Raw genomic sequence first — 26,178 nt, forward strand, 5'->3', positions numbered from 1 at the left:
CTGACAGACAGACAGACAGAGACAGAGACAGAGACAGAGAGACATGTCGCTTAGGATGAGGCCTCATTATATTGATTGAAAGGAACGCCTCCTGCGATTGAGATGTGTCGCCTTTTGGCCTCGTCACATCTTCAATCCCTTGGAGAAAGGCGCTGTCGTCTGTTAGAATTGGCGCCCTCGCCAGTGTGCTATGTCGGACAGCCAGATACAAGACATGACCAAGTATCAGAGCAAAAGTTACGGCCTTTGTATTGCGCCAGGTTGCGAATGAATTTACTTGGCATTCACTTGGCGTTTCCCGTTTACGATGATCGCGCGCTGACGGTTTTGCAAGTCGCAGAGACCGCGGAGCGGCGGATTTTGACCGATGCCCTGCCATAGCTGGATCAGAATCTGATTTCCACACATGTTGTTTGTAAAATGAATTTCTTTCTTGAACGAATGTCAGATAAAAATGACGAGCAAAGGCAATGGATTTTTTTTTTTTTTTTTTTTGCTTGAACGACCGATTGAGGGGGGAGGGGATGGTCTGATTTGATTTGATTTGATTTGAAGCTGGAGCTGGAGCTGGAGCTGGAGCTGGAGCTGGAGCTGGAGCTGGATCTGGATCTGGATCTGGATCTGGATCTGGATCTGGATCTGAATCTGCTTCAAAACTTGAATAAAAACTCAGGCAGGAAGAGTACAAAGTGGCTGAGGCTGAGAGTAACACTTGACTTGCATTTTTTCTTGGTGCACCTCTCCCACCGGCTTCTTTCGCTTCGGCCAAGGCGTGGCAGCCGCATACTAGCACACCTTTGTGGTGTTCTTGATCAAGGAACGGGTCTCAACTCAGCGCTCGGCCCAAGCCATCATGTGGCAGGCACTGCATCGCCCATCCGGTTTTGGCTTGTGGTCATGGACTCGAGCCTGGGGCGTTGGCACACGGACGCTCTCCAACCTACACCGGAAAATTCGTCAAGAGCTCAAACAGCTACCCCAAGCCACACTGCAACATGGGCGCCACCCCACCCTGACAGGCTCCTTTAAGAAGCCTTTTCGGTACGCTCAGAGCGGCATGTGTCGAGACGAGGCCAGGGCGCCGATTGAGCGCTTCAAGCCTCGTTCACGTGGGGTGGCTGCAGCATTCTCTCTTATGCTTACTTGCGACCTTGTTGTCACCACTCACTGCTGGTTGCATGCAGCGTGTACTTGCACCCAGTGACCAAGGTGCCTATCCCCAGCGTCACAACTGTGCTGGACAACACCTCCTTTCGCAAATTTCTTGACGTGTGCGTATCCCTGTCATGACACCCATCCACGCTTGATTCGAAATCTCGTGAGCCTTTTCTCCACGTCAACCGGTGACTTGCAAACGCTTCTCGACGCTGGTCGCGTCCATGTTAGGTGGCATCAACGAGGCGTGGAAGAGCACGGCCAAGAAACTTGGAAAGCCATGTGCCAGGCTACCTTGGATCGCGGTCATCGATTACATGCATATATTGAGCACTTTCTGCGAGGCACCATTGTACGTGCATCTTCTGAAGCATAGCCAGGGGCTCTGCGTGCGTGCTTGTCTGGCTGTGTCTGTTCTCTTCTTCAAATCATGACATGGACCTTGTGATGGTTTTTATATCGTGCGGGCCAACGGCACGCCCGTGCAGTTGGACGAGGTGGAGGGCGATCACTTGCTGGTGCGCACCTCTTCCCAAGAGCCCGATGCGCTCTCTGACGCGGAGACAGGGGTCGAGTATCTGTATATCGGAGATATTTTGGAGCACATTGCAAGCGTTCAGCCCTTTTTGGCCAGCGTCGACCCCCGTTTGACGTTGCAGGAAGTGACAGTCTGGGACAATGACGGAGATGTGGCCGGGCGATTTGATTTGCTCATGATGTGCGTCAGGATTTGCCCTCGGAAGTCTGTTAGGCTTCAGCAACTGAAGCGAGGATGTGCTGATGACTTCTTCTTGTCGTTGTTTTTTCTTCCTCGGTTTGACGTGATCATTAGGCTCAAAAACAAATTCTATATTGTCGACTTTAAAACCAGTAAACGGTAAGTGCTGGTCATGTGACTTATGGTGTTAGGCCAGGTGTGAAAGGGTCTGGCTGGACTCTGTTGTCATTCGAAGCACGGGCAGCCGCGACAATCAGCCCTTTCATGCTCACTCTTCCCCTACATAGGCGCAAGCAGCCGAGCGAGCATGGTCGCAGCAACGCCCAACAACTGGCTGCGTATGGGTATGTATCACAATCTATGACGCAGAAGAGTGGTGCCATGTATTTGATTGAGTTGGCGGAGGCCATGCTGATGTGTGCCATCACGCGCCCTGATCGACGTAGCGAGTGCCTGATTCAGTCCGTGCAGCGACTAGAGCTGCATACACTGCGCACCCACGGCATCAATCACAAGGAGCTCGGGTGCCTCTTGGTAACGGTGTACGGTGGCTTGGAGGAGGGCCCACGAGGTGAGCAGCTCGCATACGCACGCGTGCGTATGATTGGGATACCTGGATTGGGTCTGATAAATTTCGACTGTCTGGCTGTAGCTTGCGACGTGGTGGAGATATCACCACAGGCTCGCCGGCAATTTTACTCCGACTATCTGGCCCGACACCACGAGCTGCGTCAGCGACATCTCAATCTTTCCAGTGTTGTACGTATCTCTGGGCCACAGGGTCGAGGCGTGGCTGGACACTGTTTGTGATCAAACCCTGATGCGAATGGATGATGGTGGCGCCCAATAGGATGCTGATGGCTTTTCACCTGCACAGCGGCAAGAGTGGCAAGAATGCATGATGTCAGATGCCGCCGCCGAAGCCTTTGACGCACGGCGACTGGCTTCCGTGCCACCCACGCGGCCGTTGCGCGTGCCCCCCAAAATTGCCGCAACACACCGTAACATTTGTAAAACGACCACCAAGGTCTATTATGCGCCGCCGGGTGAGACTGCTCCAACTGCCCTACATGATGAAGACGAGGCGTATTTGCTACAGCAGATTGCCGACGACTTGTTGGCCGAGGACGAGCGTGTTGACCTAGATCTTGTGGAAGCGGTGCTCGAGGAGAACGTCTTGACAGGGAACGTGGGTTCCGATTCGATGTCAAAGGCAGTGCATTCTCGCAGCTGATTTTGCAGACCGACCAGTGCCGGAGACTGGCCACGGATAATGTTGGTCTCTTCCTTGCCTGATCCCCAAACTTTCGATGCTTGATAATTGACCGTTTTGTAGCGCGCATAAAAATGGGTTCCTGACTATCAGATTGGTGAGAGTCGGATATGCCTGGGCCTGCGGCCCATGGCGACCATGGTCACACATGGGGACAGACTACTGGTGTGGATTGTCATATGGGGAAATCAGTCGCCGCCTTGCCTCGGGGGAGAGGCTTTTGTATCTCACGAGTCGTTGACCTGCTTTGCTTTTTCTCTTTTCTATCCAACAACTCAAACGAACCTTGATTGCGAGCCCGTCTGCTCCCATCTTTTAATGCCAGACGCGAACGTGAACATGATACAAGCACAGCACCCGTGATGAGCCAAAGTTAGACCAAAGCATGAATTATTCTTCATCACATGTGTATGCTGAAGAGTACATGTACAGGTACATGTGCATGAGTGTTGTGCGAATGATTCTTGCTTGCGCTCCTTTATCAAACACACACCAGACAAAAGAAATAAGAAAAGAGAAAAGAACAAAAGAAGACAAAAAAGAACAAAAGAAGAAGACAAAAGAACAAAAGACGAAGAAGACACACGCGAACGAAGCAGACAAGAGAGAGAGAGAGAGAGAGAGAGAGAGAGAGAGAGAGAGAGAGAGAGAGAGAGAGAGAGAGAGAGAGAGAGAGAGAGAGAGAGAGAGAGAGAGAGAGAGAGAGAGAGAGAGAGAGAGAGAGAGAGAGAGAGAGAGAGGGCAGGCTGATGAGACGGCGGACGGACGGGATGACTCTGACTGGTGAGCGGCGTGTGGCGGGGAGAGTGAGTACACGCTCATCTCATCTCACTGGCTGGCAGATCAAGTCGTCTTGGAGGTCTGAAGAGGATGGACGAGGGAAGGCGGGGAGAGGACACATGACGAGCCGTCTATGTGCTCCCCACCACCACCATCATCATCACCATCTTCTCTCTCTCTCTCTCTCTCTCTGTCTCTCTCTTCATTTTGTCGCTGTGCATCCATTAGCTAGTGGGCTCCACTATCACCGCGGCGATCTGAGAGCGCCGATAGCCATCCATTCCGGTTTGTGGTTTGCCGCCGTGGTCTGAACAAGGTGGCGATGTCGTTGTTGCCGGTGTATATCCTCTCGCCTTTTGTCGCCACGGCTTCACGAGGCCGCGTGGCTGGTGCCGCTGCCGTTCATTTCAAATCTCGATGTGGCTGCAGAAATTATTGGCGTCGCTGATTCCACAAACCTTGTGGGATTTCAGCCTTGCACACACCGTCGCCGTCACCACCACCCGGATCTGCACCGAGGCCTGCCTCGTACAGACGGGTGGTCAACCTCCGCTCTCTTTCCACTCTGTCTGCCTCTCTGCTTGTTTGGAAAGTCGAGGTCACTGACCACCACTTGCTCGACGACCTGCATTGCGTGTTCCGTTTCTGGGGTGGTGTACTTTGCAGTTGACCTTTGCGATGCTGCACTATGTCCACGCCATTATGTTGCCGGACGTGCGCGATGAACCCGCTCGCTTCCGCAACTTTGTTGCCACTGTCGAGGATGCCCTGGGCCGGTTGGGTCTGGAAGAGTGCGTCCTGGTGCCGAACGCGTCCCCGGACCATCCCATGGGCTTTGTATTGATTGACTGCAGTAGTCTGGAGGAACTTCGCGAGGTCTTGCAGCTTCAATTGGCGCCCACTTATGCACCACATGCCAAGTGAGTTTCGAGTTGGCCAAACCTGAGAGGGCCTGCCATGTCTTGCCTTGCATTCACAAGCTCCTCTCTCCCCTTCGCTTACGTTTTTCATGCCGCTCATCCATGCTTTCACATGCTTGACACGCTGGTATAGAGTTCTCAACTGCAAAACACCTCGAGTGGGCAACGTCATCACCAAGAAAGTTTTGAGCCAAAACTACCCGCGTCTCTTCCAACACATGCATAGTGCCTTAGATCGTGCTGAAGTCACCGATCTTGTGGCTGACTGGCGACGCAATGGGATGAACTTTCCCGACTGGTTTGCGCCATACTATCGCGAGTCCTGCGACAAGGAGTATTGCATGAAGCTCAACCACAAACGCGCCCTCGGCTGTCGTAGCGTCAGCACCTGCTCGCGCGTCCACCGCTGCGCCCTTTGCCACCAGGAGGGCCACGGTGCCTTTTCTTACGACTGCCCGGACCGTCGGCTCATGACCTTCTCCGTTCATGAGCTGCAGCGCTTGGGCTTTGATATCTTGTGCTGGGAGGACATTGTCGACTCGGATTTCAGCAGCTGTGGTCACTTTCAAAAGATATCCCCTGAAGAATTGCAAGCCGTGCCTGCCGCCAGCTTGGCCAGCGGCAGCAACGGAAGCTCATCCACTTTGGTCGGCTCTTGGCATCCCGGTGGCTCACCTGTGGGCAACGGCCAGTTGCCACGTAGCTCTGCCCCCTCCTCTATAACTTCAGCTCCGCCAGCCCTCCGCACACCGGCCGCATCGGACTTGGGTAGTCGTGGCAGCCATGACTTGCGTCACCCTCCGCGCTCTGGCGGTGCCCCCGGATCTCCTCTGACCACCCCTGCCAGTTCGGGAAGTTCTGTCGACATGTTTGGTCACAGCAGCCCTCTTCGCTCCAGCCGGCTCTCTGGTGCCAGCCAGGTTCTTAGCGAAGGCAGTCGTAGTCAGAGCCAAGGGCAAAGTCTCACGAGCCAATCAAGTTTGTGGGATCAGCCCTCTGCTGCCTCAACGCGTTCACATACGAGTAGTCTTGCGTGGGGCGGCACCCCCTTGACCGACGATGGACCGCCGTCCATGGTGCCTCTTGATATGGAGGATACCAAGTCATCGACTTCCGGCTGGTCGTCAGGTCTTCATCGACCAGGTGAAGACGCACAGTCTACGAGCGGATTTGGGTATGCGCTGGGCAATCGTGCTGGGGATTCACTGGCGCACTTGGTTGATGACGGACCACCACCCATGTTGCCTCTGGGCTTGGACGAGCCTTCTAGCGACAGCAATGATGCTGGCCCGCCTTCCATGGTGCCCTTGGAGGATGACATTGCGGCAGATGCAGGTACTTCCCAGCCCAAGCCCCAAGGCTCTTCATCCCGTCGCACCGGCGGGGTGGCAAGCCGTAGCGAGGGGCAGCCGAATCGACCACCCGGAATTGCTTCCTCGTCAAGTGGAGCGAAGACTAGCGCAGGAGGCCCAGCGGCTCTTGTGCCGCTGGGCGAGGATGGGGCATCGGATGCTGCTTCTACTGCGAGTCGTGACTGGCGGGCTGACGGGGTATACTCGACAGCAGCTCACTCATCGCCCGAACCTGCCATGAGTCCTGGTGGAACGATGGGGTTGGGCATGGGCGGGCCATCTCGCGCCATGTATCCTCTGAACATGGGCAATATGTATCCTCTAAACATGGGCGGCATGGGCGGCATGGGCGGCATGGGCAGTATGGGCGGCATGGTCAGCATGGGCGGCATGGGCGACATGAGCCGCATGGGTGGCATGATGTCCATACCCGGTTACGCGCCTCTCATGTTCCAAGACAACATCGAGCAACTAGCGGCGTCCTTGGCCGGCGTATCACTGATTGCCCTGGCTGATTGGGCGGCTACCCGACGCAAGGTTCTGGCGCTGCAGAAAGATATGATGGAGTTGGCAATGCAGCTACGGGAGGAGCAACCTGCAGCAATGGGCGCATTAGAAGAGTTGAAGCGGGCGCGTCACAGCTCTGCGAGTATGTTGGAATTTGTCCAGAAAGTGATTCTCCCGCTCGCTGTGGACCCGGCTGCGGTGGTCGGCGACCTCGACCCGCAGACCCTGCGGGAATACAACTATACTCAATTTTGCGAGCGCGTGGGTCCCTGTAAGGTGGGGCCCTACCGGCGCATGATGGAGGTTTTGCGGCGCGTCATGGATCCTCAAGTGGCATTGGATCAGGTAGTGCGGGGCTTGTCGGCTCGCGATAATCAGCTCGGCACGAGTTCGGTCCGAGAATGGCTGCAGCGACAGGGCTTTGGTGATGAAGACACGGCTGACCTGTTTGAGCAGCACGACGTGGATGCAGTTGTTTTGCCCTGGTTGACCATGGCCGACCTGGATGCCATTGGTATCAAGAAAGCGGAGCGTCGCAAGGCTCTCCTATGGGAACTGCGTCAATGGAACAGTTCTGTTTGATGGGGAAGCCGGGCGGCATGGTTTCAAAAGCACCGATACGAAAGCACAGGCCCGTGTCTGCTTGGGGCAGAAATTGATAAAGCTTGCATTCTACCTGTCGTGTCCATCAAGAGCAGCCCATCTTGTTTTTACAGGTTCCACAAATTTTTGCCTGCTTGCCGATCGGCGACAGAAAACGAACTCAGTGAGATGTATTTCTTTTTAACACACACGTTGTGCGACAAGTGGGCTGACTTTGTCAAGCAAGGCGGAGTGTGTGGTGTTGGTACACTGTCAGCTGCTTCCACTTGACCATGGATGTGTGGCTGAGGTTAAATTGTAGCATTGTACAAGACTTGACCCCCATCCCCGTTTACGATGGCGCTTGCTGCTTCCTTCTCTCGGCGTGCGGTACGTCTTGGAAACGGCAGCGCCTGCCCTCTTGCCCCTCGCCTCTCCTTCCTGGCTCCCTGATGGCCGAAGGGGCAACGGACAGAAACTAGTGCCCAGCCAGCTACCAGGGATGACCGACACACGCTCTTGTCTGTCTGCCTGCATGGTTCTTGTGTGTGTGTGTGTGAGAGAGAGAGAGAGAGAGATTGAGAGGGAGAGAGAGAGAGATCACGTAATGATGGTGCAATCGCTAACGAAACACACACTGAGTGTGTGTGAGAGAGAGAGAGAGAGATGGGTGTGTGTGTGTGTGTGCGTGTGTGTAGAAGGGAGAGGAATGGCAGCGGCAGTGGTAGTAGCAACTCACCCTTCCCCACTGCCTGCTTTTCTCTTTCTATCTCTGCGTGTGTGGCTGTGTGTGTGTGGCTGTGTGTGTGTGTGTGTGTGTGTGTGTGAGGTTGTGTTGCTGGTGATGAACGGGAGGAGATATGAATGTGGTGTGCCCGGGGAGGCGAGCGCCTCCTGACCTTGCGTTTGTGGGGATCACGCTCCCATCTCACTCCATCAATGCTCCTGTTTGCTGTTCTGTGTATCAACAGGCCAACCAGCTGCCGGCCCTCAGCCGCGCATACGCCTCGGACACGGCTTCTTTCACCGTGGTATGTGGGTTCGCTCAGGGTGACTTGACTTGCCACGTTTTTTTTTTTTTTTTTTTTTTTCCCGAGAGAGAGATAGCGAAGCGCAGGGCCGACAGTGCCAGGAGATGCGCGCTCGCTGTGAACGACCAAACGGCTTCCGTTGCTGTCCTTACTACACCTCAACCACCCCTTTTGCACCCGATGTACGGCGTGGGACAATTTTAGCGTGAGTACAAGGGCCACAAGCTCGATTCTTTGCCCTCGACCGAGGTCGAACTCACCAAGGAGGATGCCTTCAAGTACTACAAGGACGCCGCCACCATCCGCCGCATGGAAACCCGTGCCGGTGAATCATATCGCAACAAGCAGATTCGTGGCTTCTGCCATCTTTACTCTGGCCAGGTTCGCCCATCCCTTTGAGAGCCCGTTACCGCGGTGTGCAAGCCACGCCAACTCGTTTTCTTTTTGGCGCACAACTACCTTTTGTTGTTGTTGTTGTTGTTGTTTTTGACATGCCCGCTCTTTGAGATCTGGTCCTTCCCGCCTCGCTTTGTGTGCGCTCCTGTCCATCTCACTTGCATTCGTGTTGCTGACGCAATGCAGGAGGCCGTGTGCGTCGGCATGACGGCCGGTTTCCGTCCCGAGGATAGCATTATCACGGCTTACCGTTGCCACGGTTGGGCCTACATGTGGGGCTGGTCGGTCAAGTCCATTCTTGCGGAGCTTTACGGTTGGTGTCCCACACCCCTTGTTCATCCATGGATTTTGAGACACCCCTGAACACCATCTCATCTCCTGCCTAAAAACACGCGCTGTCTCTGCTCAGGCAACTCGGCCGGTGCTTCCAAGGGCAAGGGCGGCTCCATGCACATCTATGGCGAGAAATTCTTCGGTGGCAACGGCATTGTCGGTGCCCAGGTCAGTGTCAACCTCTGGGTCTTACCCTGCCCTCCCCTCGTCGCCCTGAGCCGTTTCTACCACAGTGCCATCCCACATTCAATCTCGTTGACCACACCACCCTGCTGGACTTGTCGGCTTCTTCGATGCCTTGCTTTCTTCAGGTGCCTGTGGGCGCGGGTGTCGCGTTGGCTCACCAGTACCTCAAGGACAATGGTGTCAACTTTGCCTTTTACGGCGATGGCGCCTCCAACCAGGGCCAGGTCTTTGAGGCCTACAACATTGCCAAGCTGTGGAAGCTGCCCGTGGTCTTTGTGTGCGAGAACAACAAATACGGCATGGGTACCTCCGTCCAGCGCTCGTCGGCCTCCACCCTTTACTACACGCGCGGCGATTACATCCCCGGTCTCCTGGTGCGTTATTCCGTCCGCTCGGTCCCATGGAAGCATGATTGATCTGCTTTCGCTATCGCCTCAATGTTGGCTCGTGCCTTTTCAGGTCGATGGCCAAGACTTGCTGGCAGTGCGTGAGGCCACGCGTTGGGCCACCGACTACGCTCGCGAAAACGTAAGTCAATGCAGGCTGGTCATTGGTCCTTTTCTTTTTCCCTTGCAGGTGCGGTTGCTTTGAAGTTGAGCACCGTCTCATGGTCTTGCGCGACCCAGGGCCCCTTGGTGCTCGAGATGGAGACCTACCGTTACTCGGGCCACTCCATGTCCGACCCCGACACGACGTACCGCACGTGAGTCCAAAGCCCCCCGTCCCCCCCCCCCCCCCCCCCCAAAAAAAAAAAAAAAAAAAAAAAAGAAAAAAAAAGAAAAAAAAAAAAAAAGAGTCTGCATCCCGGCCTGAGGTGTCTGGTGTGTCCCCCTCACACCACGATGTCGTTCCACAGGCGCGATGACATCAAGAAGATGCGCACAGATTTTGACCCCATCACCATGATGAAGCACCGCATGATTGAGGCTCCGAAGAGGAGATCAAGGCCATTGATAAGGAGATTCGTGATTCAGTCAACGCTGAGGCTGACGCGGCCCTCGAGGCGCCTCCCTCATCCCTCTCCGACCTGACAGCCGACATCTATGCCGAGGTTTGAACCCTGGCCTGATTTCTGCCGGTCTTTTTGGACCTGTGCCCTGCCCCTCTTGCATTTCGCCTCACGCTCGGCCCGTGTTGCCTTTCCCTTTAGCCTGTGACCAACGTTCGCGGCTGCGACCCCTTCACGTTCCACTAAGCGTCTCTTCCTTTCTCTTCCTGCTGTCCTTTTTAACAACCCAATGTGCGACAAATCATATCAAAAAAAAAAAAAATCAGGAGCAAGCTTGCTCGTCTCTTTCTTCCGTCCTTCTTTTCCGAATGCAGCTTGCGTGCCCCGTCGCGTTACCGACAGGGTCTCGTCACACCCCGACAATCTTCGAGATTCATCATTCACATGTCAATTATTCAAGGGTGGGCGGTTATCTCTCTGTGTGTATGTGTGATATTCTTGATGTTTCCAGAATCAGCTTGCATGCAACTTTTTTTATTTTTATTTTATTTGACGTGTCGATCATCGGCTTGAAGTAACAAGATACGGCAACTGGCAGGCGGGTGACGGCTTGGGGCAAACTGTGTTGAGGTTGGCAAGGACAATGGTGTCATGGCTGGGCGTCGGGGCTGGGTGTCGCTGTTCGTGGTTGGCCTCCACTTGCTGGCCTGGAGTTGGGTTTGGACGGGCATCTCTCGCTCCGACGACCTAGCAAAGGCTCCTTGGCCCGTCATTGCTTCAGGCCCCTCGATCCCGGGTACCCCGGGAGCCGTTTCTTCTGCTGCCTTGACCACGGTGGAGCCGCAACCCGAGGCGAACAGTGCCTTGTCACAGTCCACAACGCTGCTGCCGCCGCTAGGGTTTACCGTGCACTGGTTTGCGCCCTTTGCCTCCCCTTCGGGCTATGGCAGTGAGGCGCGCGCGTACATTGCCGCGCTGCGCCAAGTGTCCCGGCTACAGCTACGCATCTCCCAACATGGGGACACACCAGACCCCGAATTCGTGGCTTCGCTTGACTCGGAGCAGGAGCGGGAGCTGGCTGCGCTGGCTCGCACTACAAGCGATCCAGACGAAACGGTGGTAGTGTGCCACTCGGAACCCGGCGCTTGGAATCCGCCCCGCTACGAGACATCACTTTGTCCTCCTGCTGAAGAGCCTCTCTATGTTGTGGGTCGCACGATGTTTGAGACTGACCGCGTGCCATACGAGTGGATCGAGCGCTGTCGCACAATGGACGAGATTTGGGTGCCCACGGCCTTTCACGTTGAGACGTTTGCCCGTGCTGGCATGGACCGAGCGCGCTTAAGGGTGGTACCAGAGGCAGTGGACACAGCGCGCTTTTCCCCGGGTGGCCCTGCTCTAGCGCTGCCGCTGACTGCCCCTTTGCTGATCGACCAGCCTTGTGGTGTCTCCGGCCTAGGCCCTGCCCAGCCCGCACCTTTGCACACGCGCTTCCTCAGCGTCTTCAAATGGGAGCCTCGCAAGGGCTGGCCTTTGCTTCTGCGCGCCTTCACGCGGGCCTTTGCAGGCTCGTGTCGGGCCAGTCTACACATTGTCACGTCTCGCTTTCATTCCTCGGCCGATCTCAACGAGCTAGCACAAACGCATGTGCGCGCAGCCTTGGTAGAGTATCTGCAGGAGAGGGGCCGGCGGGTCACCAGTGCACAGATCCGAGCCTTGTGGCCGTCTCTTTTTGTCAGCCAGCGCTTTGTGCCCGATGGTGAGATGCCGCAGCTCTATCGCGCAGCAGATGTGTTTGTGCTTCCCTCGCATGGAGAAGGGTTTGGGCGACCGCACGTTGAGGCCATGGCCTCGGGCCTTCCCGTGATGGCCACCAACTGGAGCGGTCCGACGGCCTACATGACCCGGGACAACGGATATCCAATCCCCATTGAAGGTCTCGTACCCCTGCCAGACGGTCCATTCCGGGGTCGCCATCAATGGGCCATGCCCAACGTGACGGCGCTTGAAGCATTGCTGCTGGAAGCGGCCGATAATGCGGAGGCGCGCCGCCAAAAGGGCGTTCTTGCGCGCCAAGCAGCTGATGTCATGTATTCTCCAGCACGTGTCGGGCGGCTGGTTTACAGCGAACTGCGCCGCATCGAAGCCCGTTTGCGCCGTGACGGGGATTTGGCCTGAGCTGGATCGGGGCCTAAGGAGACTCATCGTTGTGTTGTTGCAAAGGTGTGCACCAAGGCTGTGTACAGGCTGCGCCTGGCTTTGACTTGGATTAAGTCGTGGGGATGGTGGTGCGTGCAGATGCACCCAATAAACTCAACTTGAATTGCATAGGAAATGATCGATTAAGATGGAAAACAGTGTGATGATCCTCGTTGACCACATGCTGGAAAGATGTCGTTCTCTAGACGGAAGATGATCTGGCTCGAGCTGGCATGGTTCGCTCTGACGGGACACGCAGGTGCCGATACTCGGAAGAGGTCCGCGGCATCCGGGCTCGCACCCGGTAATGTAGAGCAATGCATTCGCATGCGTCACAGCGCTGCAAGCTATAGGCGTGCCTCAGTGACTGGGTTGGACACGGGGCAGGACCAGAAAGGACACAGGCGCGCGTTGTCAGATACAGCAACAAATCGGGAATAAGGTGATGCTCAGTGAATGGTGAAGGCAACCTACCGCGCCACAGTTGGAACAGATTGGGAGATCGTCTCGATCCGTGATGGCTTGAGTCATGGAGCGGCGAGCTGCCTGGCGGGCAGCCAGGGCGGACCGCGTTTCGTTCCAGGTGCGAGCGGAAAAAGCATCAATTGTGTCGGCGCGCTGGACATGCGATATCTGCGGCAGGCCTTGGGCTGGCCCGTACAGCTCGAGGGCATGAATCCAGACGGGCAAGTCCGCAATGGCAATTGTCAAGTCATGCACAACCTGTTCGACAGGGTCAATCTTGGAAGGAATGCTGTTGAGCAGAAGCGCCAGCGTTATGCCTGTTCAGCGTGGAAGGGCCGACACAGGCGCAGATACCATGAGCACACAGGCGCAGACATCATGAGCACACAGGCGCAGACACCATGAGCACACACACACACACACACACACACACACACACACACACACACACACACACACACACACACACACACACAAAGGAGACGAGTGCAAGGAGGGTGCGGAACGGATCAGCGGGCCCACCACAAAAAAGATAGCGCAAATCGGGGTGTTGTCCATCAAACACGTCGGATCGCCAGCCACTTTCGAGGCGAATGAAATCACGTTCATAGACCTGGCCCAACCATCCAACCCAACCATGAGCGTGAGTGAATGAGAGTGGATACTCTGGATACTCAGGCCTCGCGGCTTTTGACTGATGGAGGCTTGCGATCCAGGCAACGAAAGAGGCAGACAAAACACAAGTTGTTTGACATCGTCTCAAAGCATTGGGCATGTGGTGGTGAGCGGAGCCGGGCGGGGTGGTCGAACCTGTAGCACCGTGCTGACAAATTCAGAGCAGTCGTGCCGGAAGCTGGAGGTCTCATCATCGAGCTCCGCAGCAATGTCCTCAACATGGGACCAATCAAAGTTGGCAAAGGCGGCCAGCTCACGCCGGATCTGAGGCTTTTCGAGCTCCTTGTAGAGCACCAAGGTCGCATTCACAGCGCGCTGGCGCAGAAACGCGATGGTCATGTCGGCGATGGAGGCTCGTGGATGGGCTTCGAGATAGGCGGCGGTCGCCTCATCGGCCAGCAAGAGGCAGCGCGCCTCGGCCGCAGTGGCAGCTCGGTGCATCGCCGCCCGTTCCCCGTTGTCACCTGGATCCCTGTAGCCTCACACGCACCTGAAAGCGAATGCCATCGTCTCTTGCCAAGTGCCCAAGCAAGCATGCAGGCAAGACGCTGAGTAAACCTAATGTCAACAACTATAGTTCACAACAATATATTGCTAACAATGTCAAAGTCTATCATGTACTGCACCTTTCTAAAAGTGTGGCATAGAGTACATTACGCGTTTACAAGAGGAAGTCAGGAGTTTTGATCAACAAAGTGTGACATGGACCAGACTTCCGCTTACAAGAGAAAGAGAGAGAGAGAGAGAGAGAGAGAGAGAGAGAGAGAGAGAGAGAGAGAGAGAGAGAGAGAGAGAGAGAGAGAGAGTTTGAGAGAGAGAGAGAGAGAGAGAGAGAGAGTTAGAGAGAGAGCGAGAGAAAGAGAGAGATGAATTGGTTTGGTGAGAGAAGAATTGAGAGAGAGAGAGAGAGAGAGAGACAGAGACAGAGACAGAGAGAGAGATGAATTAGCGCGCGCACCGCGTCAATTTGCGTGAGCAGCACACAGATCTAGAGTGGCTTTGCCCGAGTATCCGCGTAGCAGGTCTCACTCGGACTGGCTCTTGAAGGGTTGTTGGCTGGTTGGTTTGAGGGAAAGGGTACTGTATTAGCCGCGTGTGTTTTGCATACACATGTACAGAGCGCCTTGTGCCTTCTGGTGTGCACAGGCGTAGGAGGACGTGTCGAGCTGCCTGCTGGCAGGTCTTGGGTTTGGCCGACAGAGACGGGAGGGGCTCCAGTCCAACGCGGATCTTCCGCGTTTACGGCCCGCCATGACGTGGGAAGGTGTGTTTCGAGTGCGATGGTGCCTGCAAATTACTCGTGGGCTGGACATGTGTTTTGTGCAGGCAGCTCATGTCTGACTTGGGTGGTTGGCACAGAGCTACGGCGCCAGGCGCGCGAGCTGGAGAATCAGATTGACATCAAGCTCATGTCCTACAGGTCTGTGCGCGCGCGCCGGGATCTTGACAAAGGGACAAAGGGAGCTCAAGTGATAATGAGATGTAGGCCGCGAGAGTGCCGGCCCTGCCTGGCCTTGGACGTCAGGTACTCATTTGCAACGTGAATTGCATGGCTGGACACAGCAAATACGGAGCCAGCACGCGGGCCGAGGACAAGTATGATTGCGTTGCGTGCCCACGCCATGTTGTACATCAACGCGAGTTACGACTGCAACCGGATGATCCCAATTCATCATGATACGTGTGGCATTGTCGTTGTGACTCATTTCAGGGAGACCGCCGGTCGCTTGGAACAAGAGCTGCAAGGGCTGCTGGAGGAAGTGCGTGGCGAGCCTCGCCGTAGCTGTAGTTGGTGTGGCTGAGCTCATGCCGAATCATTCGCATGCACTGCGCATGGTCGCCCTGATACGTTTGCGTAGTTGACCGTTGTGAACGACTCGCTTGCCGACCGGATCGGTGGGAGCAAGCACCCCACGGCAACCATGCTGCACACGGTGGACCGACATCGGGATATTCTGATGGATTACTCCAAAGAGTTTCATAAAACACAGGTGCACACATGGAAGAAATGCATGCCGTGAGCCGGTTATTGCTTTTGAAGTCCCAGTCAAGGCAGCTGATGGAATTTTGGCACGTTGGGCTCTTAGGCAAATAACCGCCACCAGCGCGAGCGTGGCGAGTTGCTCACCTCCGTGCGCAACAACATTCGGTTCGTGTGGCGTGTGCACATCTGTTGCCACTGCCTTGAAAAGGCGGGTGCCTCTGCTTGAAGCGATGGACTTTTAATCCAAAACGTCTTTGTTGTAGTGATTACAAGGCACATGGCAGCCGCAATGAAGAGCTGTACATGCAAGAAAGCGATCATATCGCGAGGTGCGTGTGCTCGACGAGCTTGAGCTTTGGTCTGGCGGGGTACCTTGCGTTGCTCTGGCCCCAGCATTGTGTGGCACTTTTTTTTTTTTTTTCTTCTTCCGTGATACTTTGAGCGCTGTGGTTCTGCTGGCCGGTCCCCTACCCCCTATTTTGGATGGTGGTCTGTTGAAAGGAAATGTGCACACATGCTCACTGTGGTGCTCGTCTGTTACCATCCCCCTTGCTATGGCCTGGATGCGGTGATCGCCCTTGATGTCAACGTGACCTTGCACCTTTGCGTCGCACAGCTCGACGCGCATTGCGGATGACACTGTCAGGTTGGTCTTTCGCGGCACTCGGACCCCAGCCCAATGCCATTGTGACCTGCGCCCAGCAGGTGCAATGGGATAGGTGACCTCACCCGTATGGTGTCCACCCCGCTTTGATGGACGTAGCTTGGCCATGTCTGCTCGGGAGGCCTTGTTGGAGCAGCGCAACGTGTTGCAAGGCGCTGGCAGTAAGTTGCTGAGCACGATGCAACGACTGCCCCTCATCAACAACCTCTCCCAGCGCATCAGCATGAAAAAGAAGAAGGATACCGTGATCCTGGCCACGGTGATTGCCGGCTGCATTATCTTTTCCATTTGGTACACCCTGCATTGAGACGTGGGCGTCGAGGGTCGGGCTCGGCCAGCTGAATACGTTCGCCAACGCCCATGTCGGTTTGTGGGCAGAGTGGCACCACGTCATGTGGTGTTCGACATGTCCATCACCTCGGCGGCTGGGCCGACCATCATTTTATCATAGCACAGCCAACAGGTGCATGCGGAAGATGTCGATGCTGGTAACGCACTGCGCCTTTCTTCGTGGATGAAGCAAATGGACACTGCATGGCGCGCCGTAAATTGTATTTGTGCACTTTGCCGTGTATCTGGACGCATCTGAGAATTCTTTTCTTTCCAACACACCCAGTTGCAAACGATGGCCCGAGCCTGTCGACATCTACTTTGCACACACGCGGGCCACGGAAGGAGGGGCAGGTCTCGTTGCGTATGAAATGCACCCAGCTCTCGTGCCCGCCACACAAAACTACTCGAGTTGGCCGGATGATCAGATACCCCAATTTCAGCTCGACCAGCTTATGAGGGGCGAGGGCACGGATGACGAGCCGCTTCACACGCCATTAAAAAGCCTTGATGATTGTCCGAACCCCTGACTTGTTTTTACTTTTTTTCTGTATGAGTTTGAAAGTCAAAAAGCATGTTCAAATCTCTTCAGCGCCAGGAGTCAGATGGATGCGGAAGTGCGTCATCACGACGGCCCTGGGTATCGTACCAGCACCACCAGCTTCAATCCCTCGCGGTCCTGCATGCATTGTTCTTGACTGGTTTGAAAAGCTCATCAACACACGACGACCATGCTGACGCTCATTCGGCCCAGCCGCATCAAGCGTTTGATGCGGCTACAATAGCATCATCAACTCATGCATCACAGGCGTCTCCACTACACTTGCCAGACATCACCTCTGCTCAAGTTGATTGCGTTGATCACACTTGAGAAAAGTAGGACTTTTGAACAAAAGACCAAAATCAAGTCCCCAGACGCAGTTGAAACGAATACCACACACACGCCGCTCTACCAAAGAGATGTCAACGCAAAATCACCACACCCTCAGGTACATACTCTTGCGTGCATGCAAAGCAATGTGAACGGGATGGGGGAGATTGCGAGTGCGAGGCACGACGGATTGGAGCGTCGCGCAGGTGACAGGGATGGGCCTTTGATCATCACGCAGACTCGGCACTACGATCCCACCCGTGATCATGCGTCACCCAGTCACATGTGCGGCAATAGTGGCGGCCCGGAAGTCAAGGGGCCGGATGATTTGATTCTTGGTCCTGGCATCGTATTTTCGTACCACATCTTCCACAGACGACACGACACACAGCTGCTGTGACTCGACTCAACCCCCCTCCCTTGGGCTCTGCTTGTCGGCCAAGACACACACACACACACACACACACACACACACACACACATTAGACGATTGCTTCTTGGTCTGTCCATGAACTCTTGTCCGTTGCTCGCTTGCACGGTTGGCTTGTCCGTTGAGGTTGCGTTTGTCAAAACGCTTGCACCCACCACTCTTTGCCTGACGAGTCAAGACAGCCCCAAGCCGCAGTCGTGGGTAGAGGGGGGAGGCGCTGCCACCTGCCACAAGGTGTCAAAGCTCCAAGCCTGCGCGCGTGGACCCAGTGGCTGCACACGGCTCAGCCACCCCAGTTTTCCGTTGTGCGCTGTGCAACGACGTTTTTGGTCCAATCCCACCCGGCGTTGCTCGCTCGGCTTCTCAAGACGCCGCCCTTTCCTTCGTTTTGAGGCGCGCCGGCAGGTGATACGATTCTCGCCCCCTCCCTCAAAACCTTCCTCGACGCCTTGTGTTCCTGCCCCAATCCCCCATCGTCCCGTCACGTCATGAGCACGGCAACGCTTGCTCGCGCACCCGCGTCCTCCAAAGCCGACATGACCACGGCGAAGCACCAGGAGAGTCACGCCAATCCCATGGATAGTAAAGCCGAGGCCCTGGCCGCCGCGGCCACAGACCCCCTCGACCAATCCATCTCCGCGACCACAACCCCCAGCGCAACCCTGGCCGAGGCTGTTTTGTGCCCCGAGGCCAACAGCAAGGCCGTGGTCCCCGACAAGGCCGTCACGGGTGACCCCCTCAAATGCCCGCGGATAGAGGCGCTCAGCATTGGTGGCACGGTGAGCGAAACCAGCAACATCAGTAGCAGTCGCAGCTCGAGCTTTAAGCGTTCGGGCTCGAGCACGCGCAGTAGCGCCAAGCGCCAGCGAGCCACGGGGCTCTTGGGTCAGCCCACGGTCAGCCAGTGTCGGCTCGGCAAGAAACAACTCCAGGCCATGTTCAAGGCCGAGCAGGCTTGGATTCCCAAGGGCTACCGTCGCCATCTCCGCCACCTCGGCGTGCCCGTGGCCCTGCGTCGCGAAATTGTGCTCAAGATGTGGCAAGTCTTGGCCCCCTTTGTTCAGGCCGGGGCCTCGAAGGAAGCCTTGCCTTTTGCCGTCATGATCCTTGACCGCTATCTCAATTCGCGGCGTTTGGCCGTCCCCAGCTCCATGTTTATCTGGAAGCTCTGTGGAGCTTGTCTTGTACTGGCCTCCAAGTACGCTGGCCGGGCCCCCCTGCATCTAGCCTCGTTGGCCTTTTCCATGTCCCTTGACGAAGCCAAGGGTGCACAGGACTTTAAGGTAAGCGCCTTGAGCGCCGCGCCGGCATCTAGCTTCTTGATGCCAGGATCCCGCCCACCTGGCAGCCCATCTGGCAGCGCTCACCTCTTTTGGTCTTTTCACGGTGTGCTTGCCCAGTTTTTGGAGCGCGAGTTGATCTTGGCGCTCGACTGGGATCTGCATGCGCCCAGCCCCTATGACTTTGTCGCGCTCTATCTCATGGTCGCCATCAGCGACTTTCGGGAGACGAGCGTGCGGGACTATGAATTTGTTGACGTCAATGACATTGCGTGTGAGCTCTGCGACGTGGCCGTATCCAGCTTGAACTGCGCCGAGGCCGGTCCATCGGCTGTGGCCGCCATCTGCACCTTCCTCGCCGTCTGCGGTGCTACTCTACCGCCGCAAACCGCAACCGTCTCTCTGCCTGCCCTCATCTCGAGCCGCCGTCTTGACATGTTTGGCATTCGACCCATGCTGAAAAACTCGGTCTTGGGCAATGGTGCCGAGTTGGATGTGCTCTTGGATCACATTTGCGAGACGGTGCTCACCGACGTGCAGTTTGACGATGGTTTGGGCGCCGATGCTGAGCCGTTGTCCGCGGCTTCTTCGAGCGCACCCACCCCCGTCAAGCGTGCTCCAAGCATGGACTCACCCACCCCCGCCACACCCCAATACAAGCAATCAGAGCTGCGGCCCACGGCGCACCCAGCCTCTTCTCCGGGGCCCCCGCGTCGTAAGCCCCACTCGATGGAGCTGAGTGACGCCAGTCCTGAGCCCAGCGACGAAGCAAGTCTGGAGATGGCCCATGATGATGCCCAACCAACCTCTGCTTCTCCAACGCGTTTTAGCTTTGTGTGAGCGTCCCAAAGGCGCTTTAGATCATCAGTTTGTTTTTGTTGTAGTTTGGGGTCTTGTTTCTTTTCGAGTTTTGAGTCAGAGTCGTTGTTTCGAAGCCACGAGGCATGGGTGTTGTTCGCGACGATGTGTGTCGTTCGCCGCCTTGACATTCACGTAGATGGAGTGACTCCCTCGTGTGCCTGTTGCCCGTGACGTGTAAGCATGATATTGCCCTGCCTCATCCATAGCGCTCCAACCCCTGTTCTTAGTTTGACTCGCCGCCGCGTCCTTGAGATGCGCCTCGCCCCCCTTCTTAATCGATTGACACACGTGAAAGCCAATGCCTTTGCTCTCGATAATTAGTTTTAGAGGAGAATATACATGATGTGCTGATCCTCTTTTTTCAACTCGGCTGACAAATAGGTGACTGCTTTCGTCCATTCCGCATCAAGGGGGTCAAAATGTAGGCGTTGAAGTTCCATGTGGGTATCAAACTACACGAAAAAATCAGCCCAAAACAATACAAAGTGCGTTCCATGCCCATGCCACTTTTCTTTCTTTCAACAACACCGCCAGGTGAGAGAGAGCGAGAGAGACCTGCTCTTGGGTTCGGGCCCGGGCCCTGGTCTCGGTGCTTGGTGCTTGGTGGATCTCCTCGCGCCGCACACCGGTGCTGCCCTTTCATTCAGCCTGGTATCGGTGGCAGTGCCGGGTTGACGCGATGTATGAGCGTGTGTGGGAAAGGGCAATGGCATGGTTCCTGATCGGCCGAATGGACAAGCGCGCGCACAACGCATGACGGGAGCGAGACACAACATATCGGCCGAGGCGCGCGCAGGTGTTGGAAGCGAAAGGGGCCGCTCCTTCCCAACGTGCATTGCTGAGAGTGGGATGGTGGTGCATGCCTGGTCCCTTGGTGATGGCGCCATTGCGGGCCCACCCTTTTGATCTGGTGTGCTCCGGCCAAGCGGCTACCCCAAGCAACGTGATCTCGTGCTCGCTCGACGCGCGTGCTTGAGGGGGCCGGCCTGCTCCTCCAGCCATGCATCCCATCCCACAGGAAGCAGTCTTTAGGCGTAGATGCATACACACATTGCGAGGGGTGGACAGGGACGAGACAGCATGGGTGCTGTGTCGTCTGTCTTTTCATATCTCAGACTTTTATCGTTATTATCGTTGATGATTCAAAGCAGGCGACCCATCTCATGCCCATGTGTGGTTATTCGCTTTCTCTGTGGTTTGTGCAGCATGGCCGATGAGGTGCAGGTTCAGGATGTTGAGCTCGAGCAAACCGAGGAGTTTGCCACCGAGATCCAGGAGGTCGACATCAAGCTTTTCGGCAAGTGGTCCCTGGATGTTGAGGTTGAGGACATCTCCCTCGCGGTACGTTGGGCATCGTGTCATTTCGGGCTTTGGACACCACTTTGTGTTGGTATCCGCGAGTATGCTCTGGACATATGTTGTGCTCACGCGAGGCATCCATATAGGATTACATCGCTGTGTCGGACAAGCACGCCAAGTTTGTGCCCCACACCGCTGGCCGCTATGCTAAGCAGCGCTTCCGCAAGGCCCAGGTGTGTTGATGTGTCTCGATATTCGCAGGTGGTTACTGACACAATGTGTCAAGAACCGTTTGCGCTCAGTCACGTTTTTTATCGTATCTCGCCCTGGTTCCTCACCTTGGATGGTCATCGTCGGGATGGATGATTAGTGCCCCATTGTCGAGCGCATGATCAACTCGCTCATGATGCACGGTCGCAACAACGGCAAGAAGCTGATGACCACCCGCATTGTGCGCCACACCCTCGAGATCATCCACCTCACCACTGGCGAGGTCAGTCTTTTGTCTATGCCATGGTTGTGCGACCGGATGAAGTTGCATCGTGGCGTTGTTCCTTCCGCCGGCTCATGCCATCGATGATCGTGCGTGTGTGCTTTGCTTTGTACAGAACCCCGTCCAGATTCTGGTGTCGGCTGTTGCCAACTCTGGTGCCCGTGAGGACTCGACCCGCATTGGCCGCGCCGGCACTGTCCGCCGCCAGTCTTGCGATGTGTCTCCCCTCCGCCGCGTCAACCAGGCTGTCTGGCTTTTGACCACTGGCGCTCGCCAGGCCGCTTTCCGCAACATCAAGACCATTGCCGAGTGCCTGGCCGATGAGCTCATCAACGCCGCCAAGGGCTCTTCCAACTCGTACGCCATCAAGAAGAAGGACGAGCTGGAGCGTGTTGCCAAGTCTAACCGATAAATGCCACGCGTTTGTCGTCCGCGACTTTTTCTCTCGCGCACCCAGTTGATCCTCAAAAGACCGTTGATATCATGTCTCCTCTCAACCATGGCATCTTGCGTTGGCGCGTGCCATCAGTCGTTCGCGATGCTCATGGATGAGTTACCCTATAAGCAAAAGAGAAACCCCTTCCTTGCCTGTCGATCACAACACAAAAGTGGCATCTCACGTCGAAAAGTGGCACCCAAAGAATACTTCATGCGTGCGTGCATGCATTGTGTCTGTATTTTACCACCCCGATTCGTGCGTCGAGTGCTGGAAGTCATGGGCGTGGCTGCTCAGCCGCTGCGATGGTTCGCCATCTGGCTGCTTGTCATGGTCACGAGGTCGTCGTTGGCTCAGCCAGCTGTGGTATCCATCCTGCACCCCAAGGAGGCACCAGTCCTTGCTCCGCGGCGCCCTGCCCCAAAGGCAAACGAGCCCAGACTTCGAACCAGCGCGCCATCGATGCCCCGTGCCGTCCCTCTGACAACTGCGGCCCCGCCGGCACTCTTTTTCCTGGCCCCGCACAAGAGCGGGAGTATGTTTGTGCAAGACGTGCTCAAGCGCCTCGTCGACCATCTCGACGCCTGCTGGCATCGGATTGCTCAACAGAGCTTTGCAGGAGTGTGCGCCGACTACAAACGGTTCGCTTTCTCCAGCTGGCTATGCCTGATTGAACCCACTTCACTTCCATGGTCTCACCTGCTCTTCTCCATTCTCCTGGGCGGGCTTCAGGTGTCGCCGCGATGGCAATGTGCTGATGCAGCATTACAGCCAACATGCCCCTGACTTTTGCCCTCGCTGGTCGAGCCATCAAATTGAGGTGCGTATTGATACCAATTGCCAACGATCCCGGCCCCAGGGCGAGGTGTGCAGAGGGTTTCGGGTGGCTCACCCCTGCCACCTTCTCTTGCCAGGTCATGACGCAGAGTCCTGTGGCCTTACAGCGCCACAGCGAAATGCCGGCTGCCCTGCACGGTTTTATTTATGGGCCTATTCGCATCAACGTTCTGCCATTGGCCGTCTTCGACCAGCTGCAGGCAGCTGGTACATACCGCTCCGTTTGCACATTCTAAAACGCCACCGCTTCCTCCCAGATTCCAAGGCTGTGCCGTGCGCCTCAAGCCTCAAGCCAGCACCGGCGCGCCACCGCCTTTCCTTCTTCCTACAATAGGCTACAACGTGACAATTGTGCTCCACCACCGGCACCCGTTGGATCAGATCGTCAGCGAGTTTTGGAGCTTTGGCTACACCCACCCACCACCCAATGCTCGTACCCGGACGGCCGAGCAGCTTCAGCTGGTAAACACCCCCACCACAGCGCCCTCAGTCCCTGCGCCCTTTGCGTCCACTGCCGTCTCATGCCGAACCTATTTGGACGGTGTGTTGGTAGTTTGAAGAGCATCGGCGAGCGATTCAAGACATGGGTGTGGATATGTATGCCGCAGTTATGCTGAACAATGAGACTTGGTGGAACTCCCGCTATGGCACTGTTCGCAAACTAGCTGAACGTCCAAAGGAGTTTGAGCACCTTCATGTATGACCACGCCGGCATTTGCCTGCTGGCGGCCCATGCGCGCCCTCTTCCTCTCTATTTGCCGCCGCTTTAGCCTGGCTCATTGGATATGACCGTAGGTTGTTTGGTCAGCATATGCGGACATGGTCACGCAATTCTCCTCCTGGGTCTGGGACGTGCTAGCCCTTTGGCCCATGAGCCCAGCTCATCGCACGGTAGGCATACCTGTTGCCGGTTGAGCCTCGGTGCACATGCCCACGGACACTGTGAGCGCGTGTGCATCGTTGTCCTGCATCGACGTGATATGTGAACAGGGTTGTGTCACGCTTGTAATACATGGGGTGATGTCGTCATGCTTTGATGGGGGTGATGCCCTGTCCCACATATCACATTTCAGCAAAAGTCCCTTGTAACCCGGTGCAACATGCCTGCCTGCTGGTCCGTTCTTAGGAGTTGCACGCAGTGCTCGTCGCAGAGTTGGGCAACAGCTTTGAGGCCAATGGCCACCACAAGCGCCATGTCTTGCCTGGGGCCCACTGCTCTGACCTGCGACCCGCCACTATCGCCCACCTTCGCGCCACACATGCCACCTGGTTGGCCCGTCTCGGCTACACAAAAGACGTGTGTAGCTGACCCGGCCATAATATTTTATTGCAATGGCCATAACATTATTGCAAACAAAGAGCTAGCACAAACCTTGGCCTCGATGCCGATGGCAACGAGTGTCGGGCCAATCGATCAAAGTAAACGGACATTGACCCTGCCTCCCTGCCCGCTCCTCCACCGTACAACACACACTCTTTGCGGCCTTTCTACTCCCGTACAACACACACACTCTTGCGGCCTTCCTACTTCCGTACAACACACACTCTTTGCCGCCCTCCTACTCCCGTACAACACACACTCTTTGCCGCCTTCCGACTCCTCCCACACACCTCCGCCCGCCCACACACATCTTGACAATACGCGAAAGAGCCATGCTGCCTAACTTATTTTGTAAGAAAAAAATACAGACAGCCATTCAAAAGTGTAATGGCTGATCCACTTTCTCTTCCGCTGAAGCTTCGGACGGGCGCAGTGTGGGTGCGGTGCGGTGGCAGCTCGCGGTCTGCCGGGTATATAGAGCAGGGGAAGGTGGCCGGAGAGGGGGGCGGATAAAGTTAAAGTACTGCCATGAGCATCTTCAAATCAAACCCCTTGTCCAAGGAGTACATCCTTGGGGAAAGCCGCGGTTTTGGGGGTGAGCTTTGCCGATTGCGCCTGATTGTCTGAAGATGCTCTCCTTCGATCTCTCATCTTGACTGACACTGGGCAGGGCCCGGCCTCGCTTGGCAGCTGTATGATGCTACGCATCGCACGCGACATGAAGTACGTCGCTTTATCGTTGTTTGACTGCCTCCAAGCGCTGTGGGCAGGCTTGTGGTAATGCTCCGGCCTCCCCGATCCCTCTGACAGCGAGGTGCTGCCCTCTGCTTGCCATACCTCAGGCCGCTACGGTCTTTGTATTTGATCGCAAGGCTCTCAACCACGATAAGAGTGTCTCAAAGGCCGATCGTGAAGCCATCTTAGCGGTGCTCCGCCGTGGCGCTCTTCAAGTCAGTCCGCCTGCCTCCAGATATCTCATCCAAAAATTGCCAGATTTATTGTTGACGTGTCGCTGCTGCCTCGCGCACCCAGCTGGGCAAGCTGCATCACCCCTACGTGGTCAAAGTGTGCATGCCCCTGCAAGAAACCAAGGACTGGCTGGCCTTTGCCACTGAGCCACTGCTAGCCAGCCTTGCCCACGCTTTGCGTCCCACTCTCCCCCAAGTACATGATTTGCTGCCATATGCTCTGCCCTGTGTGTGCTGTCCGTTCCCGGTCGACCGAAAGACCGGGTGCAGCGTCATCCCGATTTGCTCGCTTCGACCGTTTCCACACTCGAGCTTACGGCTTGACCTGATGCGTCAGGATGGCCAGCCAGCGGTTTTGCCGGCAGACCTGTCCACGGTCGAACTGGACATGGGCTTTGTTCAGGTGAGTGTACCCCCACACACCTTTTTTTTTTTTTTTTTTTTTTTTTTTTTTTTTTTTTTTTTCCCGGCTCGAGATGTGTGGCCGATCGGCCCGTTGCCTTCCCTAAGGCCAATTCGCTTGCTCAAGCACGCATTCAATCTGCCAACAAGTAGATCTGCCAAGCACTGGGCTTTTGTCACAAGGCTGGTCTGGTGCATGGCAACCTCTTTCCAGGCTCCATCTTTCTGACCGGCAAAGGTGGCCTTTGGAAGCTCGGAGGCTTTCACTTTGCCCACGCCTGCAACGAGGCACACGCCGGCCAAGATTGGCGCCTAGATAGCGACGCGCAGCCAGATGGCTTCCTTCGAGTCCTTCGTCCCGAGCTCGACTACCTGGCCCCCGGTAAACTAGCATCCCATTGCATTCAAGCTGATTTCCTTCATTGGCTTGTACCTCGTGGTCGTACCGGTGACTCTTAATATATATCTCTCTCTCTTTCCC

General features: G+C 55.8%; 10 protein-coding genes across 10 annotated transcripts in view; 7 read left to right on the forward strand and 3 right to left on the reverse strand.

Moving 5' to 3' along the window:
• MONBRDRAFT_25810 (uncharacterized protein) overlaps nt 1–45 on the reverse strand; it is a gene marked incomplete at both ends in the record, with an annotated part of 4,480 nt that extends 4,435 nt beyond the window's left edge. Inside the window, one exon of the mRNA XM_001746210.1 lies at nt 10–45. Within this exon, the coding sequence (XP_001746262.1) occupies nt 10–45 (36 nt within the window). The remainder of the gene's footprint in view (nt 1–9) is intronic.
• Nucleotides 46–853: 808 nt separating this feature from the next.
• MONBRDRAFT_25811 (uncharacterized protein) lies at nt 854–3,107 on the forward strand (the record flags this gene model as incomplete). The annotated part of the gene is made up of 9 exons (XM_001746070.1): nt 854–1,041; nt 1,185–1,271; nt 1,387–1,507; nt 1,644–1,873; nt 1,988–2,032; nt 2,161–2,217; nt 2,320–2,444; nt 2,526–2,632; nt 2,724–3,107. 9 exons carry the CDS (start codon nt 854–856, stop codon nt 3,105–3,107), a joined length of 1,344 nt encoding a protein of 447 aa, XP_001746122.1.
• A 439-nt stretch (nt 3,108–3,546) lies between these two features.
• On the reverse strand, nt 3,547–3,968 carry MONBRDRAFT_25812 (uncharacterized protein; the record flags this gene model as incomplete). The annotated part of the gene is made up of 2 exons (XM_001746211.1): nt 3,547–3,622; nt 3,733–3,968. 2 exons carry the CDS (start codon nt 3,966–3,968, stop codon nt 3,547–3,549), a joined length of 312 nt encoding a protein of 103 aa, XP_001746263.1.
• A 636-nt stretch (nt 3,969–4,604) lies between these two features.
• On the forward strand, nt 4,605–7,287 carry MONBRDRAFT_25813 (uncharacterized protein; the record flags this gene model as incomplete). Its single annotated transcript, XM_001746071.1, has 2 exons — nt 4,605–4,846; nt 4,980–7,287. The coding sequence occupies 2 exons, from the start codon at nt 4,605–4,607 to the stop codon at nt 7,285–7,287; spliced, it is 2,550 nt and encodes an 849-aa protein (XP_001746123.1).
• A 535-nt stretch (nt 7,288–7,822) lies between these two features.
• On the forward strand, nt 7,823–10,490 carry MONBRDRAFT_32589 (uncharacterized protein; the record flags this gene model as incomplete). Its single annotated transcript, XM_001746072.1, has 10 exons — nt 7,823–8,156; nt 8,259–8,318; nt 8,385–8,500; nt 8,523–8,699; nt 8,901–9,027; nt 9,124–9,215; nt 9,359–9,607; nt 9,693–9,761; nt 9,860–9,936; nt 10,090–10,490. The coding sequence occupies 10 exons, from the start codon at nt 7,823–7,825 to the stop codon at nt 10,262–10,264; spliced, it is 1,476 nt and encodes a 491-aa protein (XP_001746124.1). The 3' UTR covers nt 10,265–10,490.
• Nucleotides 10,491–10,833: 343 nt separating this feature from the next.
• MONBRDRAFT_25815 (uncharacterized protein) lies at nt 10,834–12,360 on the forward strand (the record flags this gene model as incomplete). The annotated part of the gene is made up of 1 exon (XM_001746073.1): nt 10,834–12,360. The coding sequence occupies one exon, from the start codon at nt 10,834–10,836 to the stop codon at nt 12,358–12,360; it is 1,527 nt and encodes a 508-aa protein (XP_001746125.1).
• Nucleotides 12,361–12,583: 223 nt separating this feature from the next.
• On the reverse strand, nt 12,584–13,962 carry MONBRDRAFT_8595 (uncharacterized protein; the record flags this gene model as incomplete). Its single annotated transcript, XM_001746212.1, has 3 exons — nt 12,584–12,748; nt 12,856–13,104; nt 13,657–13,962. The coding sequence occupies 3 exons, from the start codon at nt 13,960–13,962 to the stop codon at nt 12,584–12,586; spliced, it is 720 nt and encodes a 239-aa protein (XP_001746264.1).
• Nucleotides 13,963–14,223: 261 nt separating this feature from the next.
• Nucleotides 14,224–16,748, forward strand: MONBRDRAFT_32590 (uncharacterized protein; the record flags this gene model as incomplete). Its single annotated transcript, XM_001746074.1, has 10 exons — nt 14,224–14,358; nt 14,722–14,785; nt 14,848–14,941; nt 15,085–15,117; nt 15,233–15,281; nt 15,381–15,512; nt 15,609–15,670; nt 15,769–15,834; nt 16,122–16,151; nt 16,269–16,748. The coding sequence occupies 10 exons, from the start codon at nt 14,224–14,226 to the stop codon at nt 16,474–16,476; spliced, it is 873 nt and encodes a 290-aa protein (XP_001746126.1). The 3' UTR covers nt 16,477–16,748.
• A 1,540-nt stretch (nt 16,749–18,288) lies between these two features.
• On the forward strand, nt 18,289–22,207 carry MONBRDRAFT_37245 (uncharacterized protein; the record flags this gene model as incomplete). The annotated part of the gene is made up of 5 exons (XM_001746075.1): nt 18,289–19,916; nt 21,147–21,282; nt 21,387–21,473; nt 21,611–21,733; nt 21,849–22,207. The coding sequence occupies 5 exons, from the start codon at nt 18,289–18,291 to the stop codon at nt 22,143–22,145; spliced, it is 2,271 nt and encodes a 756-aa protein (XP_001746127.1). The 3' UTR covers nt 22,146–22,207.
• Nucleotides 22,208–22,474: 267 nt separating this feature from the next.
• The window catches only part of MONBRDRAFT_8597 (uncharacterized protein), a gene marked incomplete at both ends in the record, with an annotated part of 6,692 nt that continues 2,988 nt past the window's right edge, over nt 22,475–26,178 (forward strand). The window contains 5 exons of the mRNA XM_001746076.1: nt 22,475–22,810; nt 23,084–23,213; nt 23,341–23,547; nt 25,138–25,277; nt 25,360–25,698. Coding sequence (XP_001746128.1) covers nt 22,475–22,810; nt 23,084–23,213; nt 23,341–23,547; nt 25,138–25,277; nt 25,360–25,698 — 1,152 coding nt within the window. The remainder of the gene's footprint in view (nt 22,811–23,083; nt 23,214–23,340; nt 23,548–25,137; nt 25,278–25,359; nt 25,699–26,178) is intronic.

Source organism: Monosiga brevicollis, genomic scaffold (assembly GCF_000002865.3).
Source record: "Monosiga brevicollis MX1 MONBRscaffold_11 genomic scaffold, whole genome shotgun sequence".
Taxonomy (NCBI): domain Eukaryota; class Choanoflagellata; order Craspedida; family Salpingoecidae; genus Monosiga; species Monosiga brevicollis.